At 51.2% G+C, this 17862-nt stretch overlaps 1 protein-coding gene across 1 annotated transcript in view; it reads right to left on the minus strand.

Annotated features, from left to right (window-relative positions):
• Window positions 1-478: 478 nt before the first annotated feature.
• Window positions 479-17862, minus strand: part of LOC142258144 (uncharacterized) — a 29323-nt gene continuing 11939 nt past the window's right edge. The window contains exons 2-8 of the mRNA XM_075330623.1: window positions 16479-16749; window positions 16238-16385; window positions 13293-13480; window positions 2549-3933; window positions 1755-2028; window positions 1208-1355; window positions 479-752 (exon numbers count right to left, since the gene is read on the minus strand). Coding sequence (XP_075186738.1) covers window positions 561-752; window positions 1208-1355; window positions 1755-2028; window positions 2549-3933; window positions 13293-13480; window positions 16238-16385; window positions 16479-16749 — 2606 coding nt within the window. The 3' untranslated portion in view covers window positions 479-560. The remainder of the gene's footprint in view (window positions 753-1207; window positions 1356-1754; window positions 2029-2548; window positions 3934-13292; window positions 13481-16237; window positions 16386-16478; window positions 16750-17862) is intronic.

Genomic DNA, 17862 nt, shown 5'->3' on the forward strand with positions numbered 1-17862 from the left:
GCCAGAGACAGGCAAGTATAAAAATCCTCTTTTTTTCAGTGACTTGGTTATCCTCCGGTACGTGTCACACTGATGTCACATGAATCACATCAGTGTGCGGTCCGTGTGACATCCGTGCTGTCTGCCAGAAACTGATGTCGCTGCGTGGGACATGCGGATATATGATCAATATGACGAAACCCATTGAATTTAATGGGTCTACGTGGTTTCTGTTTCCGGACGTGTGAAGGAGGCCTTACTGTGTAGGTCACAGACTCCTTCTGCCTCCACTACTTGACGGTAGGATCAGACTACACAAGGCTTGTTTGTTGTCTGTTACCATGGAGACACATAGGTTTCACATAGGAGCTGTAGACAAAAAAAAAAACAGCCAGGAGATTTTTAATTCAATCTTATTTGCTATGACGTTTCCTTTCTTTATTTTAGATCCTTTGGAGCAATAATAATAATAATAATAATAATAATAAAAGTTGGGTGCAAAAGTGTTCATACCCTTTAAGAAGAAACAACAAGAACAGGTAAGTCTTCTGCCTCTGTGGGCAGAGCCCCTCCACGTGGTGTTAGGATTCGGAGGGGTTGTTAACTCTTCCGATGAACAGTAAGGATTTGTAGTTTTCATTGAAGATCATGAACATGAAGGGATTGTTGACGCGGATCGTGAAGGGAAAGACGTAGGCCACCATCTTTGTCTCGGTGACGGCTAACGCTTCAGTCCCGATCTCGTCTACGTCCATCACGGCTCGCTGCGTAATCTGGAAACCACGAGATTGGGAATCAGTCGGAGCGATTCAGGGATGATCTGTCGTTTCTGGTTGATGACTTTGGGGGAAAACACCAACGGTTTCCACAGCCTGAAGCCTGTCCACGTCTACGGATAGCAGTGGGGACATCCCTGGAGCGTTGAGGGGACCTTTATAGACCATGGACCATGCCAGGATATAGCCCCCCACCAGATACCTCACCATAGGGGTCTACATGTCACCTTCTTTATGGGTCAGTGAAAGGGGCTATAAAGAAAGAACTCCATTGTAGAGTCACAAATCGGAGGTCCGGCAATATTCTACCAAAGAGGGTGGATCTTGTGGAATATGAGGGGCATCACATTAGGAGTAGTGGGGTCCAATACTATCCCTACAGACATGTTAGGGGTACCCAGTTCTAGGGCTTCTTGGGCACAGATCAGATCTGGGTGATGTATGGTACGTACCTCGGAAAGTTTCAGGTTCCTCTCGTCGGTCATACCGGTGAAGTTCGCCTTCCCAGTAAAGACTTCCCGAATGCCCATCTCCTCCAGGGAAGATTTCAGCTTGTACTTCTGGTCCAGTCGGAATTTGGGGAAGAAAACATCGGTTTCCCTGGCGGCGAATGTGAAATATTATAATCTGTTGGCTGATCGGCTACGATGGCACATCACTAACAGTGGAAGATCACCGGTGGTCACGGTGGAGGCGGCAGAGATCGAGGGTGCTTTATGCAGAGCCTTCACACGGAAGAGCAAGAATGCACCCCCAATGTCAGCAGGGTCATAGGAGACAGACAACCAAGGAGGGACCACAAATTATCAATACCAGCTGGAGTAATGGCAGCCTCCATAAAATTGTGCAGGGTTTGGAGACCACCAATAATCCACATCAGTGGCATAGGGACACATTTTCCAGTAATGGTGGTGGCACCAGATGACTTTAAAATACCCCCCTTAAATCATACAGCATCCTAGATCTCTGCTTCCAGGACACAGAGGGAGCGCTCCCTACCTGCTCTCCATTTTCTCCAGCCAAGTCGTAACAAGCTCCATGGATAATTTGTCTTCTAATACGTCGAAGTCTCCCCCCTTTACCGGCATGACGACCAGCATGTGAGCGCCCCCTCTGTACGGGAGGTTCAGCACCGTGCAGGACAGTGAATTGTCAGTCATGGAGGCCACTTCATCCGTCTTGTACATCATCGGCACTTTCACCGAATTGTACTTGTTCACAAAGAAGGAATCAGACTTTGTCGAGTCCGGATTAAAGGGAACCTTCCATTTACCTGTAATAATAAGAAAAGCCGATGTGAAGAGGAGGAATCCAAAAAATGTTACAAAAGGAGTTGTCCAGATTTGGAAAAACATGGCTGCCTTAGCTATAGTGGGGGGAGAGCAGAGTGGAGCCTCAAACCAAGAGCCAACATCCCCCCCCCCCATGATCACTTATCAAACTATTGGGAAAACCCATGATCTGCTTATTTTTAAGGTATCCTTAAGACTGAAGGGGCCTTAATATGGACCATCCCCCTCACTTTAATATAATGACAGGTAGATAAGCTTCTCTACTTGTGATCCTATGACAACACTTCCTGACACGGAAGTCCACTACCTTATTGTTATCATTGGAATTAAATCTCTTCTTTGCTGGAATGAATGTCCTCAAGGAACATGGAGAAGACGCTCTACTCAAAAGATGCCATTATTCTTGGGTACAGGAACCAGAAAAGTGAGAGTGAGCTTCATAGGGATCCGGCAGAGCACCTGTAGGACATTACATCTTATTGTTAAATAATTGGTCAATACCTTTAAATGCGATGAAGTCGAGAAGTATCATCTTGGTCTGGGGGTCGATCTCGTCCAGGAGTTCGGTCACTTTCCCCTTTGACTTTTTGATTATGAAGTCTTCGATGATGTTTTTAGCCTCTCGATTGTCGAAGTCAACACTTTGGAAGTCCATGTCGAAATAGTCCTTGGTGTCATTGATGAACGCGTCGTGGAGGGGGAACAGATGGTGGACGAAGGAGAGACTTCCCAGCTCCAGGTCGTAGCCATCACTTCTCATGATTCCGTCTCGGAGCTCCTTCAGCAGGTTCGGTAACTGGTCGGGGCGTTTACTGGTCTTTAGGGCCTCCCAGTTCAGACCAGTCAGGAGCTCGTCGTAGCTTTCTCCTCGGCTACCAACCATTAATGACGCGAGATTGAAGGAGACGCTGAGCGGAGAGATGAAGATGTTGTGGTCGTGCTTGTTAGCAATTTTTCTGTAGAGGTTAAATCCAAAGTTACCGTTCATTTGTGAGATTTGGATCGCGGAAAAATCACTGGTGTCATTGGAGGAGTCCGGGAAATGAGTCGAGGGTGGTGGAGATCTGTCCAGACCATGATCCTTGCGGCACTGAGATCCATCTTGATGATCCTTGCGGCGCTGAGATCCATCTTGATGATCCTTGCGGCGCTGAGATCCATCTTGATGATCCTTGCGGCGCTGAGATCCACCTTGATGATCCTTGCGGCGCTGAGATCCATCTTGATGATCCTTGCGGCGCTGAGATCCATCTTGATGATCCTTGCGGCGCTGAGATCCACCTTGATGATCCGAGCGGCGCTGAGATCCATCTTGATGATCCGAGCGGCGCTGAGATCCATCTTGATGATCCGAGCGGCGCTGAGATCCATCTTGATGATCCGAGCGGCGCTGAGATCCATCTTGATGATCCGAGCGGCGCTGAGATCCATCTTGATGATCCGAGCGGCGCTGAGATCCATCTTGATGATCTGAGCGTGGAGGAGATCTGTCCAAATTATCTTGATGATCTGAGCGTGGTGGAAATCCATCAAGATGATCCATGCGGCGCTGAGATGAACCTAGATGACCTGAGCGTGGAGGAAATCTCTCTAGATGATGATCCGAGCGGTGCTGAGATCCATCTTGATGGTCTGAGCGTGGAGGAGATCCATCAAGTTGATCCGAGCTCCGAGGAGATCGTTCCAGGGGATGATCCACAAGATGAATTGATCCATCAGCGTCACGTTTGTCGTTCTGTGACTTGTGCTCACGATGAGCCAAACAAACCCCGAGAAGAAGGAAGAGCAGAGCCCGTCTCATGGCGGAGCCTCCTAAAGCAAAATACAAGAATTGCACTTTATTGTCATCGTGTCCCGTGGTCGGGCATGCTGGGAGTTCTAGTGTTCTACGTGTAATATGTCTGGGTCATGTTAGGAGTTGTAATGCTCTGCGGTCGGCTCGTGTTGACTGTAGATGGTGGTTTATATACAATCTATGGAGCCGGCTTCACCTCATTATAAGGAGCAGATACAAGTTGTGGATAAAGTAACATCAATCATCTTTTTACACATTCAGTATAAAAATAAATGACTGCCGTGTAAAGGTAACACTCACCCATTGTCTGAATCGCCGGATCCCAAATCCCCAGAATCTGAGACTAAAGACCAACGTCCCGTGTCCGGGTCAATATTTGACAATCCAAAGTGTAGTCCATCCCGGCTCCACTCCTGTACTGATTAACCGATGCCCACACGTCCATGTCAGCGGCCTCCCGGAATCGAGGGTCCGGCCCTCGGATGTGGAGGGAGGACAACATCACACCCATGTTATAGAACCGCTACAATGTGGACACATCCCGGAAGGGACGTCCCAAGATGCTGACAACTTACTGACAACGGGGAGACTCTGAAAAGGGGCGAACAAAGGAGTACGTGGTTTGTTGTAATACGCCCAAACCATTTATTTAGGTCACAAATACTTTGATAATACAGAGGACCCCACTAAACTCATCCAGACCAGACCCGCGAAGCAGACGCCCCAGAGCCTCCTCCATTAGTGCAGACCCCAGAGGAGACCTGGACCACCATGTATGCAGACCCTCGCCCATTATCCCCTGTAGTTATACAAACCCCTTACTACAGCCCCTATTCACACGAAGCCCAGACAGACTCCATCTGCATAAATACCTGCGTACATGTCCTTTACTGCACCGCTGGCCATAAATATGCAATAATCCATCAATATATATTAATATATATCCCCTCTGCACCTCCCAATAACAATATAAATTAGTCATTGTGCCTGTCTACAGGCAATTCAATATTATTATTCTGTATAGAGCACCATTGATTCCAGGAGTCTTGCATAATCTTTGCCGACTGTCATGGCGGCGTTCGACGCTGTTCAGATTGTAGATTCTGACACTCCACCCAATGGTTTCTGGGATCAGCATAGGCAGACTTGGGCATCAACCTGCTGTGTGCTGACTCATAGGCAGGCTAGCAAGAGTTAATCTCTGCTTGCTCCTTTGGTCACATGTTGTGGAGAGGCCTATCACATCTGCTCCCCTCCTATTTATGCTGGTTGAATCCTTCCACGCATGCCAGCTATAGTTTATTCTATTTTGGTCTGTGAGCTTTGGTGTCCCAGACTTACTGGTGAAAGTTCTGCTTTTTGCTTGGTGCAGTTGTGGAATTACTCCTAAAGCTTCCTTCCTCCTCTTTTTTTTTCCTCCTGAACCTCTTATTGTCTTTACCTTTGTGTGTGTGCTGTGTGACAGAGTTTTTTTTTTTTCCCGTGTCTGTCTTTTCTGTATGTTTTTCACACTCCTGTTGGCTCCCTAGCTTGAGGGACAGCTGAGGAGCCCCGGTTCCCCGCTATGACATAGTCATCATGACACCATGGTGCTGTACATGAGAAGGGGTTACATACAAAATACATATATAGATTACAGTAGACAGAGGGGAGAGGACCCTGTCCTCGGGGGCTTACATTATACAGGATAATGGGGAGGAGAAAGTAGGTTTGGTGGGGGGGGGGTGTTTGCGGCAGATCCTGTGGTGATGAGGGATGGTGAGGTGGCAACTCTGATGGTAATAAGGTAGCAGCTCCGCTGGTGGGGAGGCGGCAGCTCTGGTGGTGGTGAGGTGGCAGCTCCAGTGGCGGTGAGGCGGAAATTTCGCTGGTGGTGAGGCGACAGCTCCGGTGGTGGGGAGGCGGCAGCTCCGGTGGTGGGGAGGCGACACTGAGGTCATTGCAGGCTGTAGCTTTCTTGAAGAAATGGGTTTTTAAGTTCAAGGATAGGGGATACTCAGGAGAAGTCTTGGAGGCTGTTGGATGAGGAATGGATAAGTTTAGCAGAGAAGGAGGTCTTGGGAGGACCAGAGTTTACGTGTTGGAAGATATCGGGAGATTAGTTCAGAAATATACGGAGGAGACAGATTATGGACGGCTTTGTAGGTCAGTGATAGGTTCAAGAGTATACGCTGGGGATTTTGGAGCCAATGAAGGGATCTGTTGAGGTGAGAAGCAGAGGAGTAGAGAGGTAGACTAGTTGAGCAGTAGATTTAAGGAAGGACTGGAGAGGAGCAAGAGTGTTAGAGGCCACAGAGGAGGCTGTTGCAGTAGTTGAGGTGGGAGATGATAAGGGCATGCACTCGCATTTTTGTAGATTAGGAGGTGAGAAAAGTACAGATTCTCGAAATATTTTTGAGTTTGAGGCAGCAGAAGGGGGTAAGAGCTTGGATTGCAGGTTGAAGGACATGGCAGAGTCAAGGGTTACTCCGAGGCAGCGGACTTCGGGTACTGGGGAGAGCCTAGTGTCATTTATTGTGATAGATCAGGTAGGGGAGATAAGTGACATGGGAGAAAGAGGATGAGTCCTGTTTTTTCCACATTGAGCTTTCGGAAGCGAGAGAAGAATGAGGCTATGGCCAATAGACACTCTGGGATTGTGAGCGGCACAAAAGTGACGTCTGGGCCAGAGAGGTAGATCTGAGGGTCATCTGCTGATGATATAGGTGGTACTGGAAGCCATGGGACTTTATGCGTTGTCCCAGGCCAAAGGTATAGATGGAGATGAGTAGGGAGCCCAGGACAGAGCCTTGAGGGACGCCGACACAGAGGACAGGATGAGGAGGTGGAATGGAAGCGGGAGACTCTAAAAATGCCGTTAAAAGATGTATGAGATCTAGGAGAGGGCAAGGTCGACAGTGTCAAAGGCTGAGGACAGGTCTAGAACGAGGAGTGCAGAGAAGTGACTGTTAGCTTTGGCAGTAAGTCACTAGTAATTTTGGTCAGGGCAGTTTCGGTGGAGTGGTGTAGACGAAAGCCGGATTGTTGTCAGTGAATTACATGAGAGGTGGGAGGAAAGTTCAGCATGGACATAGTGTGAGGAGTTTGGAAGCGAACGGGAGCAGCGACATGGGGTAATAGCTGGTAGTAGAGGTCGCATCGATGGAGGGTTTCATTGGGAAGAGTGTGATTGTTGTAAGCTATGGAGAAGGAGAGAAGAGAAAAGGTGGGAGACGGAGAGAGAGAGGTGAGGAGGTGGGAGAAGGAAAGAGGGAAAGGAGAGAAAGAGGAGGGGAGAGAGAGAGGTGAGGAGGGGAGAGAGAGGAGAGGAGGTGTGAGGAAGGGAGAGAGAGGAGAGGAGGTGTGAGGAGGGGAGAGAGAGGAGAGGAGGTGTGAGGAGGGGAGAGAGAGGAGAGGAGGTGTGAGGAAGGGAGAGAGAGGAGAGGAGGTGTGAGGAGGGGAGAGGAGGGGAGAGAGGAGAGGAGGTGTGAGGAGGGGACAGAGAGGAGAGAGAGGTGAGGAGGGGAGAGGGAGGAGGGGAGAGAGAGGAGAGGAGGTGTGAAGAGGGGAGAGAGAGGACAGGAGGTGTGAGGAGGGGAGAGAGGTGTGAGGAGGGGAGAGAGAGGAGAGGAGGGGAGAGAGGAGAGGACAGAGAGGAGAGGAGGGGACAGAGAGGAGAGGACAGAGAGGAGAGGAGGGGACAGAGAGGAGAGGAGGGGAGAGAAGAGGAGGGGACAGAGAGGAGAGGAGGGGAGAGAGAGGAGGAGAGGGGAGGGAGAGGAGAGGAGGGGAGGGAGAGGAGGAGAGGGAGGGAGAGGAGAGGAGGGGAGGGAGAGGAGGGGAAGGAGAGGAGGGAGAGGAGGGGAGAGGAGGGGAGAGGAGGGGAAGGAGAGGAGGGAGAGGAGAGGAGGGGAGGGAGAGGAGGGGAGGGAGAGGAGGGGAGGAGAGGAGGGGAGAGGAGGAGAGGGGAGGGGAGAGGAGGGGAGAGAGAGGAGAGGGGGAGAGGAGGAGAGGAGAGGAGGGGAGGGAGGGGAGGGAGAGGAGGGGAAGGAGAGGAGGGAGAGGAGGAGGGGAAGGAGAGGAGGGAGAGGAGAGGAGGGGAGGGAGAGGAGAGGAGGAGAGGGAGAGGAGGGGGAGAGAGAGGAGAGGAGGAGAGGGGAGGAGAGGGGGAGAGAGAGGAGGGGAGAGAGGAGAGGAGGAGGGGAGAGGAGAGGAGGGGAGAGAGAGGAGAGGAGAGGAGGAGAGGAGAGGAGGAGAGGAGAGGGGAGGGAGAGGAGGGGAGAGAGAGGAGAGGGGGAGAGAGAGGAGGGGAGAGGAGAGGAGGGGAGAGAGAGGAGGGGAGAGAGGAGGGAGAGGAGAGGAGGGGAGAGGAGAGGAGGGGAGAGAGAGGAGGGGAGAGGGGGGGGAGAGGAGAGGAGGGGAGAGAGAGAGGGGAGAGGAGGGGAGAGGAGAGGAGGGGAGAGAGGGGAGAGGAGGGGAGAGGAGGAAGAGGGGAGGGAGAGGAGGGGAGAGAGAGGAGAGGGGGGAGAGAGGAGAGGGGGTGAGAGGAGAGGAGAGGAGAGGAGGGGAGAGAGAGGAGAGGAGGGGAGAGGAGAGGAGGGGGAGAGAGAGAGAGAGAGAGGGAGAGGGGAGGAGAGAGGAGGAGGGGGGGGAGAGGAGAGGAGGGGAGAGGAGAGGAGGGGAGAGAGAGGAGGGGGAGGAGGGGGGGTGAGAGGAGAGGAGGGGAGGAGAGGAGGGAGAGGAGGGGAGAGGAGAGGAGGGGAGAGAGGGAGAGGGGGAGAGAGGAGGGGAGAGAGGAGAGGAGGGGAGAGAGAGGAGAGGGGAGGGAGGAGGGGAGAGGAGGGGAGAGGAGAGGAGAGGAGGGGAGAGGAGAGGAGGGGAGAGGAGGGGAGAGGAGAGGAGGGGAGAGGAGAGGAGGGGAGAGGAGAGGAGGGGAGAGAGAGGAGGGGAGAGGAGAGGAGGGGAGAGGAGAGGAGGGGAGAGGAGAGGAGGGGAGAGAGAGGAGAGGGGGAGAGAGGAGGGGAGAGAGGAGAGGGGAGAGAGAGGAGGGGAGAGAGAGGAGAGGAGGGGAGAGAGAGGAGAGGAGGGGAGAGAGAGGAGGGGAGAGGAGAGGAGGGGAGAGAGGGGAGAGAGGAGGGGAGAGAGGAGAGGAGAGGAGGGGAGAGAGAGGAGAGGGAGGAGGGGAGAGGAGAGGAGGGGAGAGGGAGGAGGGGAGGGAGAGGGGGTGAGAGGTGGGGAGAGAGGAGTGGGGGAGAGGAGGGGAGTGAGGAGTGGTGGAGAGGGGGGGGTGAGGAGGGGTGTGGTGGGAGGGGAGAGGAGGGGGAGGGAGGGGAGTGGAGGGGAGAGGAGAGGAGTGGAGGAGAGGAGAGGAGGGGAGAGGAGAGGAGGGGGAGAGGAGGGGAGAGGAGGGTGGGGGGGGGGGAGAGGTGGGGAGGGGAGAGAGAGGAGGGGAGAGGGGAGAGGAGGTGGGGAGAGAGGAGGGGAGAGAGGAGAGGAGGGAGGAGGAGGTGGGAGGAGGGGAGGGGAGGGAGAGGGGAGGGAGAGGGGGTGGGGTGGGAGTGGGGTGGAGGGGGGGGGGAGAGAGGTGAGGGGAGGGAGAGAGGAGAGGAGGGGAGAGGGAGGAGAGGAGGGGAGAGGGAGGAGAGGAGGGGAGAGGGAGGAGAGGAGGGGAGAGGGAGGAGAGGAGGGGAGTGGAGGAGGGGAGAGGTGAGGAGAGGAGGGGGAGGGGTGGTGGGGTGAGGGAGGAGGGAGGGGAGAGGGAGGAGAGGAGGGGAGAGAGGGGAGTGGAGGGGAGAGAGGGGAGGTGGTGGGAGAAGGAGAGAGGAGAGGTGTGGAGGTGGGGTGAGGTGAGAGAGGGGGGAGGTGGAGAGGTGAGAGAGGGGGTGGTGGTGGTGAGGAGGGAAGAGGAGAGGAGAGGTGGGGAGAGGGAGGAGAGGAGGGGTGGAGGGGGGTGAGGTGGGAGAGAGAGGAGAGGAGGGAGAGAGGGGAGGAGGTGGGAGAAGGAGAGAGGAGAGGGAGGAGGTGGGAGAAGGTGAGAGAGGGGTGGAGGTGGGAAGGTGAGTGGGGGAGGAGGTGGGAAGGTGTGAGAGGGGAGGAGGTGGGAAAGGTGAGTGAGGGGAGGAGGTGGGAGAGGAGAGGGAGGAGAGGAGAGGAGGGGAGGGAGAGGGGAGGGAGGGGAGAGGAGGGGATGGAGAGGAGGGTGTGGTGAGGAGGGGGGGAGGGGAGGTGAGAGGGAGAGGAGGAGGTGGAGGGAGAGGAGAGGAGGGAGGGAGAGGAGGGAGAGAGAGGAGAGGAGGAGAGGGGAGGGAGAGGAGGGGAGAGAGAGGAGAGGGGGAGAGAGGAGGGGAGAGAGGAGAGGAGAGGAGGGGAGAGAGAGGAGAGGGGAGGGGAGGGGAGAGGAGAGGAGAGGGAGGGGGAGAGAGGAGGGGTGAGAGGAGGGAGGAGGTGGGTGGAGGAGGGGAGGGAGAGGAGGGGAGGAGAGGAGGGGAGGGGAGGGAGGGGAGAGAGAGGAGAGGGGGAGAGAGGAGGGGAGAGAGGAGAGGAGAGGAGGGGGAGAGGGAGGAGAGGAGGGGAGAGAGAGGAGAGGAGGGGAGAGAGAGGAGAGGAGGGGAGAGGGAGGAGAGGAGGGGAGAGGGAGGAGAGGAGGGGAGAGGGAGGAGAGGAGGGGAGAGAGAGGAGAGGAGGGGAGAGAGGAGAGGAGGTGGGAAAGGTGAGAGAGGGGAGGAGGTGGGAGAGGAGAGGAGAGGAGAGGAGTGTGAGCGGCCGGCCTGTTTTGTGTGTCAGTAGGGGCGTTCGGAGGTTTAGGAGCAGGTGAGGTCAGGCGGGTTTAGAGGGAGGGGAGACAGTTATTTGGCAGCACTAATTGTATTTTGGTTCTTCCTATAAAGCCTATTTGAATTTGAATGTGGCAGTTGTTTGGAGGGAGAGGGGAGGGAGAGGAGAGGAGGGGAGGAGGAGGGAGGGAGAGGGGAGGGGGAGAGGAGGGGGAGAGGGAGGAGAGGAGGGGAGAGGGAGGAGAGGAGGGGAGAGGGAGGAGAGGAGGGGAGAGGGAGGAGGGGAGAGGGAGGAGAGGAGGGGAGAGGGAGGAGGGGAGAGGGAGGAGAGGAGGGGAGAGGGAGGAGAGGAGGGGAGAGAGGGGAGAGGAGGGGAGAGAGGGGAGGAGGTGGAGAAGAGAGGAGGAGAGGAGAGGAGGTGGGAGAGGTGAGAGAGGGGAGGAGGTGGGAGAAGGTGAGAGAGGGGAGGGGTGTGAGGAGGGAAGAGGAGAGGAGAGGAGGGGAGAGGGAGGAGAGGAGGGGAGAGAGAGGAGAGGAGGGGAGAGAGGGGAGGAGGTGGGGAGAAGGAGAGAGGAGAGGGGGAGGAGGTGGGAGAGGTGAGAGAGGGGAGGAGGTGGGAAAAGGTGAGAGAGGGGAGGAGGTGGGAAAAGGTGAGAGAGGGGAGGAGGTGGGAAAAGGTGAGAGAGGGGAGGAGGTGGGAGTGGAGAGGAGAGGAGAGGAGAGGAGGGGAGGGAGTGGGGAGGGAGGGGAGAGGAGGGGAAGGAGAGGAGGGAGAGGAGAGGAGGGGAGGGGGAGGGGAGGGAGAGGAGGAGAGGGGAGGGAGAGGAGAGGAGGGTGGTGTGGAGGGAGTGAGAGGTGAGGAGGAGAGGGGAGGGAGAGGAGGGGAGAGAGAGGAGAGGGGGAGAGAGGAGGGGAGAGAGGAGAGGAGAGGAGGGGAGAGAGAGGAGAGGGGAGGGGAGGGAGAGGAGAGGAGAGGAGGGGAGAGAGAGGAGGGGAGAGAGGAGAGGAGGAGGTGGGAGGAGGGGAGGGAGAGGAGGGGAGGGAGAGGAGGGGAGGGAGAGGAGAGAGGAGAGGGGGAGAGAGGAGGGGAGAGAGGAGAGAGGGAGGGGGGAGGGAGGAGAGGAGGGGAGAGAGAGGAGAGGAGGGAGAGAGAGGAGAGGAGGGGAGAGGAGGAGAGGAGGGGAGAGGGAGGAGAGGAGGGGAGAGAGAGGAGGAGGGGAGAGAGGAGAGGAGGTGGGAAAAGGTGAGAGAGGGGAGGAGGTGGGAGAGGAGAGGAGAGGAGAGGAGAGGAGGTGAGCGGCCGGCCTGTTTTGTGTGTCAGTAGGGGCGTTCGGAGGTTTAGGAGCAGGTGAGGTCAGGCGGGTTTAGAGGGAGGGGAGACAGTTATTTGGCAGCACTAATTGTATTTTGGTTCTTCCTATAAAGCCTATTTGAATTTGAATGTGGCAGTTGTTTGGAGGGAGAGGGGAGGGAGAGGAGAGGAGGGGAGGAGGAGGGGAGGGAGAGGGGAGGGAGAGGAGGGGAGGGAGAGGGGGAGGGAGAGGAGGGGAGGGAGAGGGGAGGGAGAGAGGAGGGGAGGGAGAGGGGAGGGAGAGGAGAGGAGGGAGGGGAGAGGAGGGGAGAGAGAGGAGAGGAGGGGAGGGGAGAGAGAGGAGAGGAGGGGAGAGAGAGGAGAGGAGGGGAGAGAGAGGAGAGGAGGGGAGAGAGAGGAGAGGAGAGGAGGGGAGGGAGAGGAGGGGAGGGAGAGGAGGGGAGAGAGAGGAGAGGAGAGGAGGGGAGGGAGAGGAGAGGAGGGGAGAGAGGGGAGGAGGTGGGAGAAGGAGAGAGGAGAGGAGGGTGGGAGAAGGTGAGAGAGGGGGAGGAGGTGGGAAAAGGTGAGAGAGGGGAGGAGGTGTGAGGAGGGGAGAGGAGAGGAGAGGAGGGGAGCGGCCGGCCTGTTTTGTGTGTCAGTAGGGGCGTTCGGAGGTTTAGGAGCAGGTGAGGTCAGGCGGGGTTAGAGGGAGGGGAGACAGTTATTTGGCAGCACTAATTGTATTTTGGTTCTGTCTATAAAGCATATTGAATGTGGCAGTTGTTTGGAGGGAGCTGGGTTTGGGGACAGTGCGGGAGGGTGAGGATGAGACAGAAAGGGCAAATGTGAGTGAAGAGGAAGTGGGGTGAACTATAAAGGGGCGTTCAGCTGTAATCAGCGGCGGCTGTCACCGGCCGGTCACTTCTGGACATTTGTGCTGTGCATTACACCTCGGTCATCACAGCCCTGCGTCTCCAGATGTACCCATCATCATCCCCTCATGGTATAGACCCGGAGTGACCAGGAGGAGGTCAGAGAGTCTCAGCCGGGGGTGAATTCAGAGGCCGGGGATAATATGAAGACTGGGGGCAGCAGACACAAACCAGAATGGACAGCAATAATAAGAATCAGACTTTCTATTCTCCCCCTAACTCTGCTCCTGCCCCCCACCACTTCACTAACCGTCACTGTCCTGTGCCCCCCCTTTACTACGCTCCCCTCTGCTGTGGTCCCCCGGAATTGTGTCAATGATGGGTCAAAACCACATATAAAACCTGTATAAACTGATCTCTAGCAAATAAAGTCACAAAGTGCACAACACGAAGGAGGAGGAAACGTTTTTTTTTATTTTGTCAAAAAACAACTCGGGTCCTCTCCTGTATGAAGGATTCAATGGAGAAAAGTTACCCCTGAGAAGGATCCATCACCCGCCCCAATAACAGCACCGTCTTCATCCGCTTACAGTAAACCAGGGTGACAAATGGGCGATCAAATGTCAACTCAAATTCTTTGGAAAGAGTAACGCCATGTGTGACCTCCGCCCCGCTGGACTCGGTCTCGTTCTCAGCAATCTTAACCAGAATTCTGTGGTAAATCTAAAGAAAACAACAAGAGATCAGAAATTACCCGATATACAACAATGTAATAATACTGCCCCTATATACACAATGTAATAATACTGCCCCTATATACACAATGTAATAATACTGCCCCTATATACACAATGTAATAATACTGCCCCTATATACACAATGTAATAATACTGCCCCTATATACACAATCTAATAATACTGCCCCTATATACACAATGTAATAATACTGCCCCTATATACACAATGTAATAATACTGCCCCTATATACACAATGTAATAATACTGCCCCTATATACACAATCTAATAATACTGCCCCTATATACACAATGTAATAATATTGCCCCTATATATAACAATGCAATAATACTGCCCCTGTATACAACAATGTAATAATACTGCCCCTATATACACAATGGAATAATACTGCCCCTATATACACAATGGAATAATACTGCCCCTATACACAACAATGTAATAATACTACCCCTATACACAACAATGTAATAATACTGCCCCTATATACACAATGTAATAATACTGCCCCTATATACACAATGTAATAATACTGCCCCTATATACACAATGTAATAATACTGCCCCTATATACACAATCTAATAATACTGCCCCTATATACACAATCTAATAATACTGCCCCTATATACACAATGTAATAATACTGCCCCTATATACACAATGTAATAATACTGCCCCTATATACACAATCTAATAATACTGCCCCTATATACACAATGTAATAATATTGCCCCTATATATAACAATGCAATAATACTGCCCCTGTATACAGCAATGGAATAATACTGCCCCTATATACACAATGGAATAATACTGCCCCTATATACAACAATGTAATAATACTGCCCCTATATGCACAATGGAATAATACTGCCCCTATACACAACAATGTAATAATACTACCCCTATACACAACAATGTAATAATACTGCCCCTATATACGCAATGTAATAATACTACCCCTATATACGCAATGTAATAATACTGCCCCTATATACCACAATGTAATAATACTGCCCCTATATACACAATGGAATAATACTGCCCCTATACACAACAATGTAATAATACTACCCCTATACACAACAATGTAATAATACTACCCCTATATACGCAATGTAATAATACTGCCCCTATATACCACAATGTAATAATACTGTCCCTATATACAACAATGTAATAATACTGCCCCTATATACACAATGTAATAATACTGCCCCTATATACAACAATGTAATAATACTGCCCCTATATACAACAATGTAATAATACTGCCCCTATATACAGCACTGTAATAATACTGCCCCTATATACAACAATGTAATAATACTGCCCCTATATACACAATGGAATAATACTGCCCCTATACACAACAATGTAATAATACTACCCCTATACACAACAATGTAATAATACTGCCCCTATATACGCAATGTAATAATACTGCCCCTATATACCACAATGTAATAATACTGTCCCAATATACAACAATGTAATAATGCTGCCCCTATATACACAATGTAATAATACTGCCCCTATATACAACAATGTAATAATACTGCCCCTATATACAACAATGTAATAATACTGCCCCTATATACAGCACTGTAATAATACTGCCCCGATATAAAACAATGTAATAATACTGCCCCTATACACAACAATGTAATAATACTGCCCCTATATACAACAATGTAATTACTATAATACTAAAGAATATAACTACTATAATACTGCCCCTATATACAAGAATATAACAACTATAATATTTCACCTATATACAAGAATATAACTACTATAATACTGCCCCTATATACAAGAATATAACAACTATAATATTTCACCTATATACAAGAATATACCTACTATAATACTGCCCCTATGTACAAGAATATAACTACTATAATACTGCCCCCTATATACAAGAATATAACTACTATAATACTGCCCCCTATATACAAGAATATAACTACTATAATACTGCCCCTATGTACAAGAATATAACTACTATAATACTGCCCCCTATATACAAGAATATAACTACTATAATACTGCCCCCTATGTATAAGAATATAACTACTATAATACTGCCCCCTATATACAAGAATATAACTACTATAATACTGCCCCCTATATACAAGAATATAACTACTATAATACTGCCCCCTATGTACAAGAATATAACTATTATAATACTGTCCCCTATATACAAGAATATAACTACTATAATACTGCCCCCTATGTATAAGAATATAACTACTATAATACTGCCCCCTATGTACAAGAATATAACTACTATAATACTGCTCCTATGTACAAGAATATAACTACTATAATACTGCCCCCTATGTACAAGAATATAACTACTATAATACTGCCCCCTATGTACAAGAATATAACTATTATAATACTGTCCCCTATATACAAGAATATAACTACTATAATACTGCCCCCTATATACAAGAATATAACTACTATAATACTGCCCCCTATGTACAAGAATATAACTATTATAATACTGTCCCCTATATACAAGAATATAACTACTATAATACTGTCCCCTATATACAAGAATATAACTACTATAATACTGCCACTATGTACAAGAATATAACTACTATAATACTGCCCCCTATGTACAGGAATATAACTACTATAATACTGCCCCCTATGTACAAGAATATAACTACTATAATACTGCCTTATATACAAGAATATAACTTACTCTGGACACTTTCAGTCCTGGTTTTTCGGAGATTCTGGAGAATTCGGCCGTGTCACTGAACGCTTGTGTTACCCCCATGTGCAGCAGCGCGTACTCCACATTGATTTGCTGTTCTATCATTATCTCCGGCAGGTAGAGATCCACTAGACTGAGCATAAACATAGAACATAGAGGTATTATAGCGGTCTTCTCCGTGGTCAGTATGGCGGCACGGCTTGTGCCTGGTTGGGCCATCACTTACCTGGTCCGCGCCTGTGATACATAGTGCTCTATGAGTTTTGCAGATAACTTAACTTGCAGTAAATCAAAGTTTCCTTTTTCCGGCATAATAAGAAGCAGAACATGGTGCTCGTTGTAGGGGACCTCGACCATTATGGTGCCCAGCGCCTTGTCCTTGAAAGTCTTGTACTGACCCACTCGATGCATCATAGGAACCTGAGGGGTTTTTATTTGGTTCACCTGGAAACTTTTTCGCTGCTTCCCTTGGAAGGAGAATGGATTTTCCCATTTTGCTGGTGAAATAGAAAGGAAGTCATGACATCATCAGTGTATATCCATGAGGGCCACAGCGGTGACATCACCAGTGTATATCCATGAGGGCCACAGCGGTGACATCACCAGTGTATATCCATGAGGGAAGCAGCCGTGACATCACCAGTGTATATCCATAGGGCAAGCAGCGGTGACATCACCAGTGTATATCCATAGGGCAAGCAGCGGTGACATCACCAGTGTGCATCCATGAGGGAAGCAGCGGTGACATCACCAGTGTATATCCATAGGGCAAGCAGCGGTGACATCACCAGTCTATATCCATAGGGCAAGCAGCGGTGACATCACCAGTGTGCATCCATGAGGGAAGCAGCGGTGACATCACCAGTGTATATCCATAGGGCAAGCAGCGGTGACATCACCAGTGTATATCCATAGGGCAAGCAGCGGTGACATCACCAGTGTATATCCATAGGGCAAGCAGCGGTGACATCACCAGTGTATATCCATAGGGCAAGCAGCGGTGACATCACCAGTGTATATCCATAGGGCAAGCAGCGGTGACATCACCAGTGTATATCCATAGGGTAAGCAGCGGTGACATCACCAGTGTATATCCATAGGGTAAGCAGCGGTGACATCACCAGTGTATATCCATAGGGTAAGCAGCGGTGACATCACCAGTGTATATCCATAGGGTAAGCAGCGGTGACATCACCAGTGTATATCCATAGGGCAAGCAGCGGTGACATCACCAGTGTATATCCATAGGGCAAGCAGTGGTGACATCACCAGTGTGCATCCATGAGGGAAGCAGCGGTGACATCACCAGTGTGCATCCATGAGGGACGCAGCTGTGACATCATCAGTGTATATCCATGAGGGACGCAGCTGTGACATCACCAGTGTGCATCCATGAGGGAAGCAGCGGTGACATCACCAGTGTATATCCATGAGGGACGCAGCGGTGACATCACCAGTGTATATCCATGAGGGAAGCAGCGGTGACATCACCAGTGTATATCCATGAGGGAAGCAGCGGTGACATCACCAGTGTATATCCATGAGGGAAGCAGCCGTGACATCACCAGTGTATATCCATGAGGGAAGCAGCGGTGACATCACCAGTGTGC

The sequence above is a fragment of the Anomaloglossus baeobatrachus genome, chromosome 12 (genome assembly GCF_048569485.1).
Source record: "Anomaloglossus baeobatrachus isolate aAnoBae1 chromosome 12, aAnoBae1.hap1, whole genome shotgun sequence".
Lineage (NCBI taxonomy): Eukaryota > Metazoa > Chordata > Amphibia > Anura > Aromobatidae > Anomaloglossus > Anomaloglossus baeobatrachus.